This window comes from Azolla caroliniana, unplaced genomic scaffold (assembly GCF_043228905.1).
Source record: "Azolla caroliniana isolate FFs.n. ecotype wild unplaced genomic scaffold, voAzoCaro1.0.p SCAF_5, whole genome shotgun sequence".
Taxonomy (NCBI): Eukaryota; Viridiplantae; Streptophyta; class Polypodiopsida; order Salviniales; family Salviniaceae; genus Azolla; species Azolla caroliniana.
Window position 1 is genome coordinate 4924458 of NW_028230440.1, and position 15587 is coordinate 4940044.

Sequence of the window (15587 nt, forward strand, 5' to 3'; positions counted from 1 at the left end):
TGAAACACAACAAAAGATTCAAATTAGAAAAAACATGCAAATAAAAGAAGCAATTCAAGCAAATAAGCTCAAACATAAATTACAAGAATCATAAAATATTCCATTGCAAATAAACAATGCAAGCAAATACCAATATTGACATGGTTTTTCTGCGCTGTTTTAAGTACACAGATTCAGCCAATGTGGCCTCATATTAAAGCCTCTCAAACAATTTGATCGTTTTGGGAATGACAATGAATTGTGAAAAACATTGTCATAGGCTTAGTGACATCAACTACAAATGTACGCCTTAACAGTTTGTACCAACTTAGCGATCAACCCAAATATGTTTTTACCAGTATTTCTCAAGTACACAAGAATTTTACAGAAATTGTAGGCCAATCAGTTTGGAAGAATGACATTTTTTTTCAAATATTGGTTTTAGCCGATAAAATTACATTATATCTCTTTAGCTTCCATGAGGGCCCAATCAAATCACTGGACATAACATTCATTCACAAGGTATGGTTTTTTTGATTGAAGACAGAAAATGTATATGGTCGGAATGTCTGTTTTTGAAATGTAAGCCCATGCTCACAATAAACCAATATGGCCTGGTTAACGAAGAAAAACCATTATTTGGCATCTGGGAGGGACCTCAATAAGAACAATAAAAAACCTTCAATAAAACATCTCCGAGCAGCTATCACCACACGAAGAAAACCAAAGAATGAATGAACACAAAGAAAATCATAAAAGAAATGCTGCCATATGTAGAATTTTCCACTTAAGGGATCCAATCTTCCTTTGTTTTTGCAGATCATATTGAAGCCCTTTCAAACCAATCTTCCCTTCTTATTTTTGCACATGATGTTGAAGCTCTTCAAACCCCCAGATTATCGTCAAATTAAGAACATCAGCCATCCTCGACTTGTGAATGAAAAACAAAGCTCGGAAAAGATGTGGTGATATCCCTGGAATTGATTAAATAATATGACTAGTGAGAAACTCTTTTTTGCTCATTATCTTGTGATATGTATTGATTAATGCAATTATTAACCTAAAACTCACCAATATTAAGTAATGTATTTTTAGTAAAAAGAAATCACCAGTTAGAAACCGCCTTTGCTTATTATTCTTTCGAACCATAGATATGTAAAAAAACTGTTTATAATCTGAAACTACCATATTTAAATCATTCTTTTCTGCTTACTTCAAATAATGAAGTGTCATGTTTCTCAATAGGGAAGGATGTTGCTGGACAAGACTTCGCCACTCCTCGATATCAATCTTACCATCTTGCTTAAGATCAGCCTCCTCGAAAGTCTGTAGAGACAAACCATTTGCTTTTAGCTGCCTACTTCAACTTAACAACATTTTTCAAACAAACAGTAAAAAAATGCATTCAGTTCAAACTTTGTAGATCTCATATATCTCATGGTTTGAAGATTTTGTTTTGAAGTTTCATTTTATTAAAAAAAATCAGTGTCATAAAATAAAGAAAAAGAAGAACAAAAAATAAATAAACACACACAAACAAACATATAAAGTTTTGTAGAAAAAAAACTTGCAGAAGTTTTCATGGGTAGGAGATTTTGTTCCAGAATTTCATCTCATTTTGAAATTATAAAGTCATTTCATAAAACATAAATATTATATATCTTATATATACGCACAAACATGAATAGATTTGATGAAACTGAGGCGCAGGGACATGGGTGTCCTCATTTCTGAAATTCAGATTTTTCCTAATAATTACATATCCTTCTGAAAAGGAGAGAGAAACCAAGGTGGAAAAATGAAAAGTTACTTTTTGTTACATTTCTAGGTATGAAACAGTTTTCTTTCATATGAACAACGCTTTTCTACTATCCGGCTTCAACTTTTGCCATTGCTTCTCTGATGTGAGGCTGGTGTTTCAAAAATGATTATCACTGAAAGTATCATTACAACTACGGAGGCACACATACCTTGTCTAAAATTGTCTCTACTACATCATCAGATAAAATCATCCCTGATTCTGCAAGTGTAGTCAAGACCATGTATTTTACCTATGCATCAGAAAAAGTTAAACCAGTGCAATAAATATATAAAAGTTATTCTATTATCAATAAATATCTAAGAAAAAAAAAAACTTTCTTGATGGTTAGATAAAAATCACAATGCCTGTGTTAGGAAGAAATTGGTATGCATTACATAAAAAAATAGTATCCTTTCTAATCACTTAAATTTAGACATTGGCATATGCATGATCCTTACCTCTTCTCTCCCAATATATCCTTGTTGCTTCAAATCATAGAGACGAAATGAAACTGCAGCAAACACCATCAAAGGTTAGTAGTATCCCTAAATGAGAGATTCAAGGAGTTCCAATCAGAAGCTGAATAGTCAACGCACATGGAAGGCAAGAAGGTTCTACACTAAGAAGCCATGTAGTTTGAAACAGGAGATACACCATTCCAAAATTCAAATCCATGTAAGAGAAGGCAATATATTACATAGAATGATTTTATTTATGCAGCAATTCATTCAATTTGGTGAATCCAAATACAAATAGCTAAGAAATAGCCTAACATCAAAGAGAGGCAATCATACATCGGTTTATATCTTCAAATAAAATGGAAGTAATAAAAATACATATAATCAATGTATATAATCCACCAGTATCTTACATAGGATTTTATCGTCTGGAGAAGCATTTGGATGAAAGACTGAGAGTGATTTTACGAAATCTTCGAACTCAAGTGTGCCTTTCTTTTTGCCGTCAAACAAGTCAAAAACCTGCAAATATCCAAAACCAGGTTGTATTTTTATCCTGAACAAATAGATAAGGCAGTGAAGCAATTAATAACTTACAAGAAATTGGGATATATCAAAGATAAATTTCAATGATAACATTACAAATAACAGGGTTGTGCAGCATAATGACTGTTAGTTTTGATTTTCATCTAGAACTCTACATAAAAGACTTCAACTTGCAATGCTTCTACTCAAATGTGCAGCTAATAGAAGTATAAACTATCCCATTCTCTGCATCTGAACACTCGATTATTGATTCTATACCAGTGCATAAAATAGATGGGAATGCAGAAACACAGAAAAAAATGAGGTTCATTAACCATTTATTTCTTTTAACGTCATGCATTAATCAAAGCCTTTTGTTAATGTCCTGGATCAATTGGTAATCAAATAAAAAAGACAAAAACTTTTACACAATCTGAAAATTATTTAGTGCAAAGATGCTGAATATCAAGCATAAGGAAGAACGAGGGGATGCAGGGACCTTACCCGGTCTGCAAACCAGCTCTCCTTTTTTCCAGTTTTGAACAGAGCTAACTGGAATTTCTCCTATTAAAAGCAATGTAAATGAGAAAAAATAAAAAATAAAGTACATTTTAAATTATCCTGCCAAATATAAAGTGCAGTCAGGAGTATATTTTCATCTATTTGAAGTGCTCCCCATGCAACTATCTGTATTGGCATATGGTTCTGGCCGGTGTTCATACAATCTCACAGAGAATAATTCTTTGACAATATGTATACATAGGTTGTAAACCTTCTGTTATAATCTGGGAAGTTCCTATATTTAATTCTCCGAATATTTGTTTCCTGAATTTGCAGCCCTGGTCCAAAACTCTCATGTTTTAGAGCAGAGAAATGAGGTGTCTGTGAATGTCCACAACTTACATCAAACTCTCCTATTTTGACATTAGTTCTCTTCCATAGGTTCTTTCATGGATGTTTCAATGCCATAAACCAAAGATGTCAAACATTAGAACCTGTATCCATAGATGGATAAGAAATCCATCTTCGTGTTTATGATGATCATAGCCACACTCTAGCAGTAAATGGAATCGATGAAGCATTACCCTCACTCACACCTACTGTTCAATTCTTTTACTGCCTATGCATAGACTAAACTAGTGTAGTGTAAATAATAAACTGATTTGCAATTCTGTCCCAAAACTAGTCTGGTGTAAAGCTTCCTCTTTCTTTTGTCTTTACCTCTTTTAGGGTTCCACTTTCAAATATAGATCAGCTGAGGATTACCTGTAGAAGGGTGCCTAACCTTCAAAATCATGGGGTAGTTTAAAGACGTTCAATGGGAGAACCTGGCATTTGGAGTGGGCCAGTAACATTTGGAATTCACTAACTGTGTTTTCTATTCTCCATCTTGACAATTGCTTATTTTACGTCAGAATAAGATGGTTATACATGACACTAGAGATATTTATGCTTGCCTAATATAATTTCAGTTACATACAAAATGGCAGCCTGAAAAATGAATTAATATAATATAGAATGACTGAAATAGCAAACAGAAAAACCAATAGCAACAAATATAAAATAGGCGAATGATACAGCCCAACCAATGCACATCAACAACAATCATGTGAGAAAGGATAGAGAAACGCATAGGCACCTGATTTAGCACACCATCATCTGGACCAGCACTGCTTATCTTTTTGAAAAGCTCATAAAGAGCCTCAACCTCGCTGGCACTAACTGCAAGTAGTAAAAAACTATTGAGAAATTCTGCTACAATGCTAGAATCATTAACAATGAATTTGAGTAACTTTTGGTGAAATATTAATATCAGAAACAATGAATTACAACATGTACAGTTTTACTGTTCTACTTCAAAAATACATCAGTAAAATAACATGAAAAGGTGGACACAAAAAGCTCACACAAATAAAGCCAGATCAATTTGACATCAAATTTAATGGAACTGTAATTAAATTTCACACTTTGCTAGATAAAACAATCGGATGAATTGATTATCCCATGGATGTTCATTCATGATAGCTAAACCCCCGCTCACAAGCAAGAAACACATTTCTAGGCACCAGAGGTTTTCATGTGATTTCTGGATATGCAAAGATACTGTTTTACAAGGCACACCTGCTTTTCTTACATAGGCTATCACGATAGGCCATTTTAGACATTGAATATCTAACATGAAGAATATAAGAATAAAAAGTCTCACAACCAAAACCCCTTAATTATGGTCACTTAAATGAGATCTTAATGATGGGTATGCTCTATTTTAATAGTTTCTCTGTACACATCATAAGTTATATTTCTGGGTAAATAATGGACCCTAAGATTTAACAAATCCTATGGTTCTTCAGATTGCCGTTTGAGTTAGACTTGATTCTTTTGAATGGATGATTTCATGATCATAAAGACTATTAATTATTTCCATACATGAGTTCCCAGTCATACCACTATACACAGTCAAAGATCACAAATCGACAAATTCACAGTTTCTAGCTTTATGAAATATTTAGAAGTTCCTGCATATTATGTTTTGTGCTCATATATCCTCTGCAATAGTCAGTGGAGCAGTTATGCAAGTATAGAAGACACTATCTTGAGATGAAGAATTCAATATGCTTACATATAGTTCCTTCTGCAATAGTTTCTGGATGCGCTAAAAAATTGGAATTGTTTGTCTCAACGTAGTCGAAGCAACCCAAAAATGAATCGAAGCAATACTTGACGCCCTCCAGGCACTGCAACATGTTATCACTTCATGTTTTGAACACTTCATCCCTGTAACCAATTCCTTGTCAAGATATTTAAAATTTTCCTAGATAATCAGATTAATATACATTTCTGATTGACTAGTGTTGAAAATACAAAATTTCAAAACACAAAACAATCCATGCAAATCTTCTAATTGCAGCTGAACATCCGTAAGCCTCAAATAATTAAGGATTGTAGTCACAGCTACTTTTTTAATGTGGCATAGAATATATTCGTCTATATTGTGGAGTTCAAATTTTTCGTTCACATTTCACTCACTTTTAGCAAGCACATTTAAGATCTGTAACTGATAAGGCTTCAACTAAATAAACCCTAAGAGCAAAAATCATGTGACTACACTACATTTCATTAGAAACACCAAATGCATAAGTGTAAACACTAAACTTGCACCTATGGACATAGAGAAAAGTTATGACATATATTGGACTTCAGGTTGTACACGGTATGTGTGTGCATGTATGTGAGAGCAAGAAAGAGGGAAAGAAAGAGAGGACTATATTAACACCTACAAATATAAGAAAAAAATGTGCAACAGTGTCTGCATCTATGGGTGTATCATAGATGAAATACAAAGAATACGATGGATCAATACTAAACGTATTGCAGGGCTCATCAAATATTCTAAACTCTAGTCACATGTAAATTGTCCTCAATTGCAATAGAAAAAACAAGCATTACCATCAAAATATGCATATGTGGATCATGTACATCAGAATGGGCGATTAATATGCCCCTTATAATATCTTATCCATTTTTTATATATATCAATTTTATAATTGTCCTCAGAGGTCAAATATAAGCTGTGGGACCAAAGTGCAACATTTTCACCTAGTATGTGTCAAGATTCTTAGTGACTCACTACATTTAAAAACTTTGCTGATGAACCATGTAATTGATGTGCACATTACAACTATACGGGAAATGTGTGGGGAAAGCAAACTTGAATGTGATCACAGATGGAGCATTGTAGAACAGTGAGATACTCAGTCACACAAACTTGTTTGAGGAAAGGCAAGTCTCCTTGCTTGTGCCCCAATGACCCATCTCACAATGAAGAGAATGTGAGCTAAATTGTATGGAAGCAATGGTATGGATGGAGAACTAGGGAATTGGCTCTAAGATGTATGGGTGAGCATACTTTGATTGTTCAAAGAAGAAGATGGTTTTGTAATTTGATGCAACATAAGTATTATGTGTGCAGCATGAGCTTGCACATTTCTCTCTATTTGTGATACATTGGCATCATAACAAATCTACTAAGTCATCATGACGCAAATGTAGTGCATCCCATGTTCTAAACCATATTCTTATATCTTGCATCCATCCAAAATTCAAATCTCATCTTTTGAACTTTTTTATTTGCTTTCTATGCAATTTTAGGAAGTCAAATGAAATGCAGGGGCTACATACATGTGGATCTGGCTCGAGTTCTGAGACAGTCTTATTCATATGCTATCGTACTTACCTCCCAAACGATCAAAATATACAAATGTAAGCAATGATAGTTGAAAAACCAAGAAAGAAAACAAAATTGAGTCACCCTACAATGTCCAATCTGAGAGCATTATGCAATACTCAATTCTATGCGAAGTATTCCTCAAGGGCGACTTCAATGCCAACACCGAAAATAGAAAATGTGATACCTATGACCTGGAAGACCTGGAGATGATGCATTCATATCTTTGGAATGATTTGAGAACATATAGGAGCTCTGCTGACTCAGGACCGAACAACACAGGATACGGAAAACATTTATTAGAGCTAAGTTCTTGACACCAGCTAGCTATCTACAATGGTCTGAACTATTGGCCAAATTAAGGTGTTGCAATCTCTCTCTCTCTCTCTCTCTCTCTCTCTCTCTCTCTCTCTCTCTCTCTCTTCACACATCTTCGATCAAGCCCAATCCTTGCACAAATTTCTCTCACAACCACAATGTGCACTCTCAATTGCAACATTCATTGGTAAAGTTCTTGAACATCGAGAGCCGCTACTCACTTTCACACATATCATGTGAAATGTAATATTTTTGGTCTCATAGGTCATATTTGACCTCCAAAGACGATAATATAATCTATCTATCTATCTATCTCCATAATGACTAATATTAGTGAATAAAGGGTTCTCTCTCATGTATAAGAGAACCCTGCCACCCAACCCCAATCAAGGATCCACAACTATTATGCAGAAAGCTTGTATCATGTTCCTCACCAACCCCCTTTATCACAACCAACAAAAACTCGCCCTACTTCCTCTACCTTCTTCACCTCTCATTCAGGGTTGAGAAGGTCAAACTGCACCTTGGACACGGAAGATCGTCTAACCACACATGACTACAAGGTGAACATCTCATGTTATATATGTGGTATGTACAGTTACCTCTATCCTTGCACACATGTTCAATAGAGCCTTAACAAAACATGAACCATGCACATGCTTGTGTCTATCCGTAAGTCAGGAAGCCCCCTCCAACCAGGGAATCACCGTACCATCATGATTAGAAACTTTACGGATCAGTGTTTGGAGTGGAAGTCAACACTTACAGCAAGGTCAAAGAGGTACAAACCCTGGGCTAACAGGGATTTAGGAGAGCCTCCTCTACCACGATCAAATTCTCACATTTCATTGCTTGGTGAGCCAAGAAACGGTGCAAAAGAAGCGAGTTTTATGGATTCTTTATAGATTTCTGCAAGGCCTTTAAAATTCGTCATAGCCTTGTTTCACCACACTACCCTAACTGGGATATGAAAACCCGACACCACTGCTCTCACATATACTAGTTATGCATTTCATGCCCATAAATCATCTTCAAAGTCATCATACTTGGATTAAGGCCATGATTGTGGAGCTTTAGAGCATTTATTTTTGTTTTAGAGTAGATGGCATGAACTTGCCTTGTCTGATAGGGCAATTTCAGCTTCTAGCAAATGTTAATATATCTTTCTTTCAGGTTTCAAACTGAGAGAAATGAGAAAGAAAGAGAAATAGGGGACATTGAGGAAGGAGATGTGATGGATGCAGCACCAAAGGTTTTTGGACTTTGTTGATATGAACCACAGATCATCAATTCCACCTCATTTATGTTTATTCAACAGAAATTGTAGATCATTTCATTGATGCAGAATTCATAATTGATGAGGATAGAAGAGTCACCATGGTTAGATTGGTGTTTATGAGGTAGAACTTAATTTCTGCCCAACTGGTATCTTGTACCATTACTCTGGAATCACTTCGGCGGTTATCTTCAATTGAAAGATAGTCCTTACCATTTCAAACAGTGCATCATTTTGGCAGTTATCTTCGATTGGAAGATTGTCCTTACCATTTCAAACAGTGCATACTTGTTCACAAGATTTGGAATTAAAATTTTCATGTTTGGCAGATTGTCACATTGTTTCCTGATGCTAAGACAGGGTTTGCATAACTTAAACATACTAACCTATGAAAGTCATTTTTCTTTTTTTGAGGTATTGGAGATTGCTTCAGAATTGGGATAAGCACAATGCTTTTTCATGTCTGATGGGAGACATGGAGTTGAGGCATATCAATGGAAATGGAGTATTTTGGTAATTCTGTTTACTGGAGCAAGTGGAGATTCTCTCCTCTGCTGGATGTTTGTCCTGAGCATATCCCACTACCCATGTAGTGGCAACACTAAATTAATCATAACAAGGTAGTGTTTTTCACATGCAATTAATATAATTTTTTGTTTTCCCAAAGACACACACAGGTAGACAGATTTGAAAGCAAGGGATATTAAAAATAAATAATTTTCACCTTAAAAGATAACCTAAATTGTAAATCTTAGCTTTCAGATTCATACAGATCAGCAGCATTAGCACACATTTTTTTCTTGAGAATGCGTTCAACAAATTAGGTTTCCCAAAACATGCAGAGGTAAAAAGCCCTCTCATCAGCTGCTAATGTTCTACAGGTATGATTTTCTGTTCCAATCTTCCCCAGCAATTGCTTTCAAATATCAAAATCTCTCATTTTGTATTTGACAAGCATTTCCTAGTGCACCATATCTACGAAGTTGGAATATTAATTTTGTAATTCTGTTTATTGGAGCAAGTGGAGATTCTCTCATCTGCCGATGTTTGTCCTGCCTAGTGGCACTTCAGCGTGCCCCACTATCCATGAAGTGGCAACACTAAATTAGTAGCAAGCATTGTTGCGGAATCCATTACAAGCATGTAGTGTTTCTCACATGCAATTAATACAATTGTTTGCTTCCCTGAAGGTACCAATTCAGGTTCACTCCTCATTTTGGCCAAGATGCATGCTGATACTGTTTTGGGAAAGTGGGACTTTGTGATCTCGAAGCATGCAACACCCCAAGACATACAAAGTCATACTACAGCAGATTTGTCCCAGCTGTAAAGTTGTCTCTTTCCAGCTTGCTTGTAAAACTTTTTAATGCCAAATTCTGCCATAGATATACAATCATGGGGAGCATCATTAATTCAATATGAGCCATTTGATTCGACTTGCAGTTTGATCCCATGGATTGAAGGGCTGTAAATTGATTTAATAGTTCGCCTGCCAGAGATCGATCATCATGATCATTAAGAATTCAATTCAGTAAATATGAGCCATTGGATGTTATCATCAATTCGATTCCATGGATTTGTAACCCAAAATGCTGAAGTTTCAAGAAATTGTTCATCAAGCATTCTCTGATAAGAATCCACGAGAACATTGAACATTCAGATAAAGTTGAACCCTACATACATCAGCATATAATCCTTCAACAGAGCACCATACACTGGAGTTCCAATCTGAATCTCTGAATGACTTGTTGATTTACAACTGTGAACTTATATATTGAAACTAAAGCAGGGTCTTGAAATGGCAGCAAGATATTCGAATATATTCCATTTATAATTTTTAATGTCGATACCACCAAACTGCATGGCTGGAAAACTATATCTCTTTTCAAATCAAATTCTCACAAAGTCATTGGAATTTTGCATGGAAAGATGAATCAAATACCTGAGTGTTCAGACTGCATTATCTAAGGAAAGTTCTTGGCATAAATAATATGATCTCATACCATTCAATCTGTTTGATTGAAAATGTATAGATTTCTTCTGATTCAAATTGCTTTAAAATGTCACGCAAATAATAGCATCGTGATTGATCTGAATACATCTATTAGAATGAATGAATGGGAATGTTCTTTCCGACAAATAAGATGAACTTCTGTATACAAATATTAGAACAAATACCAGCAACTTGACTGATATCATTATATGTTCCAAATTCGAACTATGTGATTGAATAAATGGATCAGTTAATTGTGTGACAATGATCAACTAGATACTACACCTTCACAGATATAATTGTGAATCTATAATCCAAGAGTACAGAGTAAGAAAGGATCCATTAAATAGGATATTGAAACAATTATAAATTTGCAATCCATCAATACAGTTCAAGATGAAAAACATTATGAATCCAAAGCCTGCATATGGTTTCCGAGAAAGCAGACATCACAGATTCATGATCTACTGCTACAGTTTAAGAAAAATAAAGATTGTATCATAAATCGGAAATGCATTGATACGGCGTAAGAAGATGAAGAAGAAATATCTACGAAATCTGAGACGGAGAAAACGGATTGCAGAGTTTTATGAATGATAAGCAGAAATTGAAAGATAACAAATTTGGCATTCCGAAAGGATTCATTCATAGGAGGAGGAGGAAGAAGAACAGATCATCGAGAAAGAGAGGGGTTTTGCTAAGTAATCGGGAAGAAGAAGAAGAAGAAGAAAGAAATGTGTATGTATATATACGTATATACTCCGCGTTACCTGGTCTGTGAGAAATCAGTCGATGCAGGTAGATGAAGGCGGCATAGCCACAAAGAGGATGGACAGGGCAGAGAATGGATTTTGGGGTTGGAAGAGGAATTTGGGGGGGGGGGGAGAGAGAATGGGGGAAGAGCGGGAAGAGGAGGAGCAGGGGAGAAAACAGGGGAGGTCCTTTCAATGCATATATATTGTTGTATGTTTTGTTTGTTATGTGATGATGAATGAATGAATGACACAATGAGAGAGAGAGACTCTGTGTGTGTGTGTGTGTGTGTGTGTGTGTGTGTCTGAGCCCATGTTCCCCATGTTTTGTTCTGTTTTTTGTGCATATTTATTTGCACAAAGAGAAAGAGACATTGAATGCACACACGAGAGGAGACCCCCTTCCCTTCCCGTGGACACACACTTTTAAGTTTTGCTTTGCTTGCTGCCAATGGCACCCCTCCCTCCATACCACAAATTACAATCACTCTTTTCTTCGCCATATTACTCCCGGCTCACTCACTTTACGCCTCCATCTCGTCTCCTATGCCACCATCCCCCCCCTTCCCCCTCCCTCGCCTTCACAACAGTTCGATCATCGAAATAATACTTCTTCCTCCTCCTCTTCATTCATGACGATGTTGAGGTTTGACCATTCGCAAACGGATTTCGACACCCACCCACCCCCCCCCCAATCATAAGAAAGAAGCCCATGTCGTCGATTTAGTTGGAGGTTTGGTTAGAGCTAGACTGAAAGAATTCCCGTCATGCATCCTTGAGGCAAAGACCAAAGATCCAACTGCCTTGCTTTAGAACAAAAACCCCAATATCTGGACTGATATAAGAGTTCTTTGGACGTGTTGCGAAATTAACGTGCATTGGAATTCTAGAGATTGATAAGTGCAAATATGCAAATGTAGATAACATCATCATAATTGTGATGACAGAGACAACACCTAAAATGCCTCTAGATTACATGGTTTTGTCATTGTAAACATTACACGATAATTATTGTACATATCTCACGCATATTGAGAACTTATCAAATGTCATTCTAATAACGAGTGTATTTAATCATTATTACTTGCTATTGGATTCAACCCTCTTATTGAGATGTGGATGATTATCTCTAAACCACAAGTTGATGATTTTTCCGCCATATGCGAGACCATGTGACACATCAACCTATCATTATCAACCAACTTTATTAGGGTGACGCCACCTAGGAATTTACTTACAAAGAATGTCCTACCAAACTTTCAATCATGTTGTTTGTGGTCAATCCAAATCTCGCTCAATGAATCCTAACCACTTTTTTAATAGTCCATTCTATTTTTGACAAGTGATATAGGAAAGTTAGAGTGTTCAATAAAGTTTGGTGCATTCACTTCATTGGAGTTTGGAGATATATCTCGATATACTTGCCTTCATAGCTACATAAGCAATCTAATCTCAAAGGAAATTCCAAAATTATCTACCCATAGGAAATGATATATCATTTGGTAATATTGACCTGATAGATTTGATGTAGGGTTCTCACTTCACTCGTCCTTACTAGGGGAGTAGACTTGTTTTTTATTCCTCTGGCTACCAATATGTTTCAATTGACTTTGTTGGCTCTTATTTGCTACAAATTGTGTAAGCAGTATGAAGCTTCGTCCATTTAGGAATATTCGAGTTTGAGTGTCAATTTAATCTTCTTTTTTCCAAGAGTACAAACTTTTTAGATGATCATGTAGACAAAGACAACGAAATTCATGGGGCAACACCCATCAACGAAATTCATGGGACAACGAAAGGTATTCACCATAGGGGCAATTATATGTAGTGAGTTGTTTCAAACTAATGGAATGCGAGGATTAGTTGCCAAAATAGGGTCGTGTTCATATGCTTTTTAAGTCAATGCCATTGTTCAAGGATGTAAAATAATGTTCAAATGCCTTTTGGGAGTATGATTGAAAATTTTGGCATTACTCCAAATGTCAAGCATCATACTTGGGTGTGTAGAGTGCTTTGATCACACAATAGTTGTGATTTAGGGCCATTGTGTGACTATACAATTTGGCTTGCACACGGGGTGCAAGAATTGAGGCAATGTAAATATTGGGAGATTGGTATTCAATCAAATACTATGACTATATTACAATTCAACTACAATATATATTTGGATGGTGAATATTTTTCCAGCCACTAGAATGCAACGAGACACAAAGAAAGTTGAAGCCATGACACTTAAATATGCCCAACAATGCCACAAATGTCAATGAAATTCTATGGTTAGAGATCCAAATTGCTTCCATATTTCAGATGATGATTGTGGTGCAACTAATGCCGAATGTCTCATTTAATAATGTCATGAGTTATCATGGGTATTGGTTGATAACAAAAGACGTACGTAGATTCACTTTATTGTGAACTAGCCTTGGGTTTTTGAAACTACTTAAAAGCACATTTAAAATTTCTGTTTGGGGTCCATTACCAACGACCTAATATTCACTTATTTATATAATGGAGGATTTGTCACATCAATTGCGACACTCGATAATGATTGGGTACAATGGGAATAATCCATTGGGAAACGTCTGGAATCGCAATGTAGTTGTTGCAATAAAGCTCAATCAACCCACTTCGCAATTATTTGCTACATATATAGTTGTTGCAGTAGAGCTTGCTCAACCCACTTCACGGTTCTTTGCCACATGCATTGGTTTGTAACATAAATTATATATTTCATACCAATAAGTTATGCCATTAAGTTATTGTATAAACCATGGACAAATTCCACTTCTTATATGAATGCATGGGATTTTGCAAGGTTTACAATGTGATTGTTGGCCTCGAAAACATGCAATCGATGCTTTAAAAACCAAATTAAACCCATAACATACATTACTCATGACTCTTACCAATAACCAAACTATAAAAAGAAAACGTCCAAGAGATGACAATTAGTCACAAAATACATTCAATATATGCTCAAACAAAATAAAGATGCAAATGTTTCTACCTTTGCTTAGTGTGTCACATAATCCTTATTATTAGGAATTGGCAATGGTTCAGTTTCAACTTAACCAGTTTGGAAGTTTGCAAAATTGAACCAAACCAGTTTGCATCGGGTTGTCGCGATGGGCACAATTCGGTTCAGTTTGAAGGCAAAGAAACCGAAACCGAACCGTTTACGAACTCTCGAGTATTTAAACGAAACCATTTAAGAAATAGTAAACGAAATCATTTAAACCCAAACCGTTTGGGGAAAAGTTGAAACCAAACCGAACCATTTAATAAAAAATTTAAACCTAATCATTTAAGTCAAACAAAATTAACATCTAAATAAGTAAAAATACATTAAATTAAATAAGCATTTAAGTTAAATCTATTAAATCAATAAAAGAATCTTTAATTGAATCATTAAATTAAATAAACATTCAAGTTAAATTAATTAAATTAATAAAAAACCCTTTAACTAACCCATTTAATTAATAATTTATTAAGGTGAAAAAAGAAGTTAACCAAAAACCTATAAATCCGAGTTTTAAAACCGAACCGTTTATTGAAAATCCAAACCAAACCAAACTATTACTTTTGGGGGAACCAATAAACTGTTAAGCCATGGCTTAACGGTTCGGTTCGAGCCGAAACCGTGCCCATTGCTATCGGCTTAAGCATTGCCTAACTGAGCTCAAACCGGTTTACAAATCTCAACCTTGAACCAAGCCATTGTTGACTCCTACTTATTATCATGAACTTATGGATGTGATTTTGCTTCATAGGCATACTTTTCTACTTTATCATCCGCCACATATACTAGTGTGCTTGTGATTTACATAGACAAACTACTTCATATTATGAACAACCATGTATCCATGTAATTAGCATGTTTTTACTTGATAGAGTTTATTTTCTTTGGCTTATGATTCCCTATCTTGCTCCCCTCTAACGAAACATATTCATATACATACGAGAGAGAGAGAGAGACGAGCACACACATACAAATATTATTCAATCTATTCTATTGCATGAACTTACATTATATAGTTCTTTATACTTCCTTCTTTTGTGTGATAATGAACCCAAAACTCCCATGAGGAGCTCGATTTCTTACAATGACCGTTACTTTGTGGAATGACACCATTATTATGTGGGCATGGCATATGCCATGTTTTTTCATGAAAGTTTAAGGACAACATACTACGAGGAAATATAAAAAAACATTAGCTTGCTAATCATAAAACTTAAAAATCCTAGGATTGTACTTTGTAC

The 15587-nt window shown here is 35.4% G+C and overlaps 1 protein-coding gene across 1 annotated transcript; it reads right to left on the reverse strand.

Moving 5' to 3' along the window:
- Nucleotides 1-312: 312 nt before the first annotated feature.
- LOC147863822 (calcineurin B-like protein 2) lies at nt 313-11567 on the reverse strand. The gene is made up of 9 exons (XM_087319495.1): nt 11346-11567; nt 5384-5538; nt 4403-4485; nt 3268-3327; nt 2652-2760; nt 2239-2291; nt 1950-2030; nt 1193-1305; nt 313-953 (listed from the first exon to the last, which is right to left on the reverse strand). Exons 2-9 carry the CDS (start codon nt 5505-5507, stop codon nt 896-898), a joined length of 681 nt encoding a protein of 226 aa, XP_087175621.1. The 5' UTR covers nt 5508-5538; nt 11346-11567; the 3' UTR covers nt 313-895.
- Nucleotides 11568-15587: the final 4020 nt, after the last annotated feature.

Coding starts and splice junctions, on each gene's coding strand:
- LOC147863822 (XM_087319495.1), bottom strand. CDS start 5,507: ATGTTGCAGTGCCTGGAGGGCGTCAAGTATTGCTTCGATTCATTTTTG. Junction 2,761..3,267: donor AGAGCTGGTTTGCAGACCGG/GTAAGGTCCCTG, acceptor GGATATTTGCAG/GTTTTTGACTTGTTTGACGG. Junction 954..1,192: donor ATGACACTTCATTATTTGAA/GTAAGCAGAAAA, acceptor AATCAATTCCAG/GGATATCACCACATCTTTTC.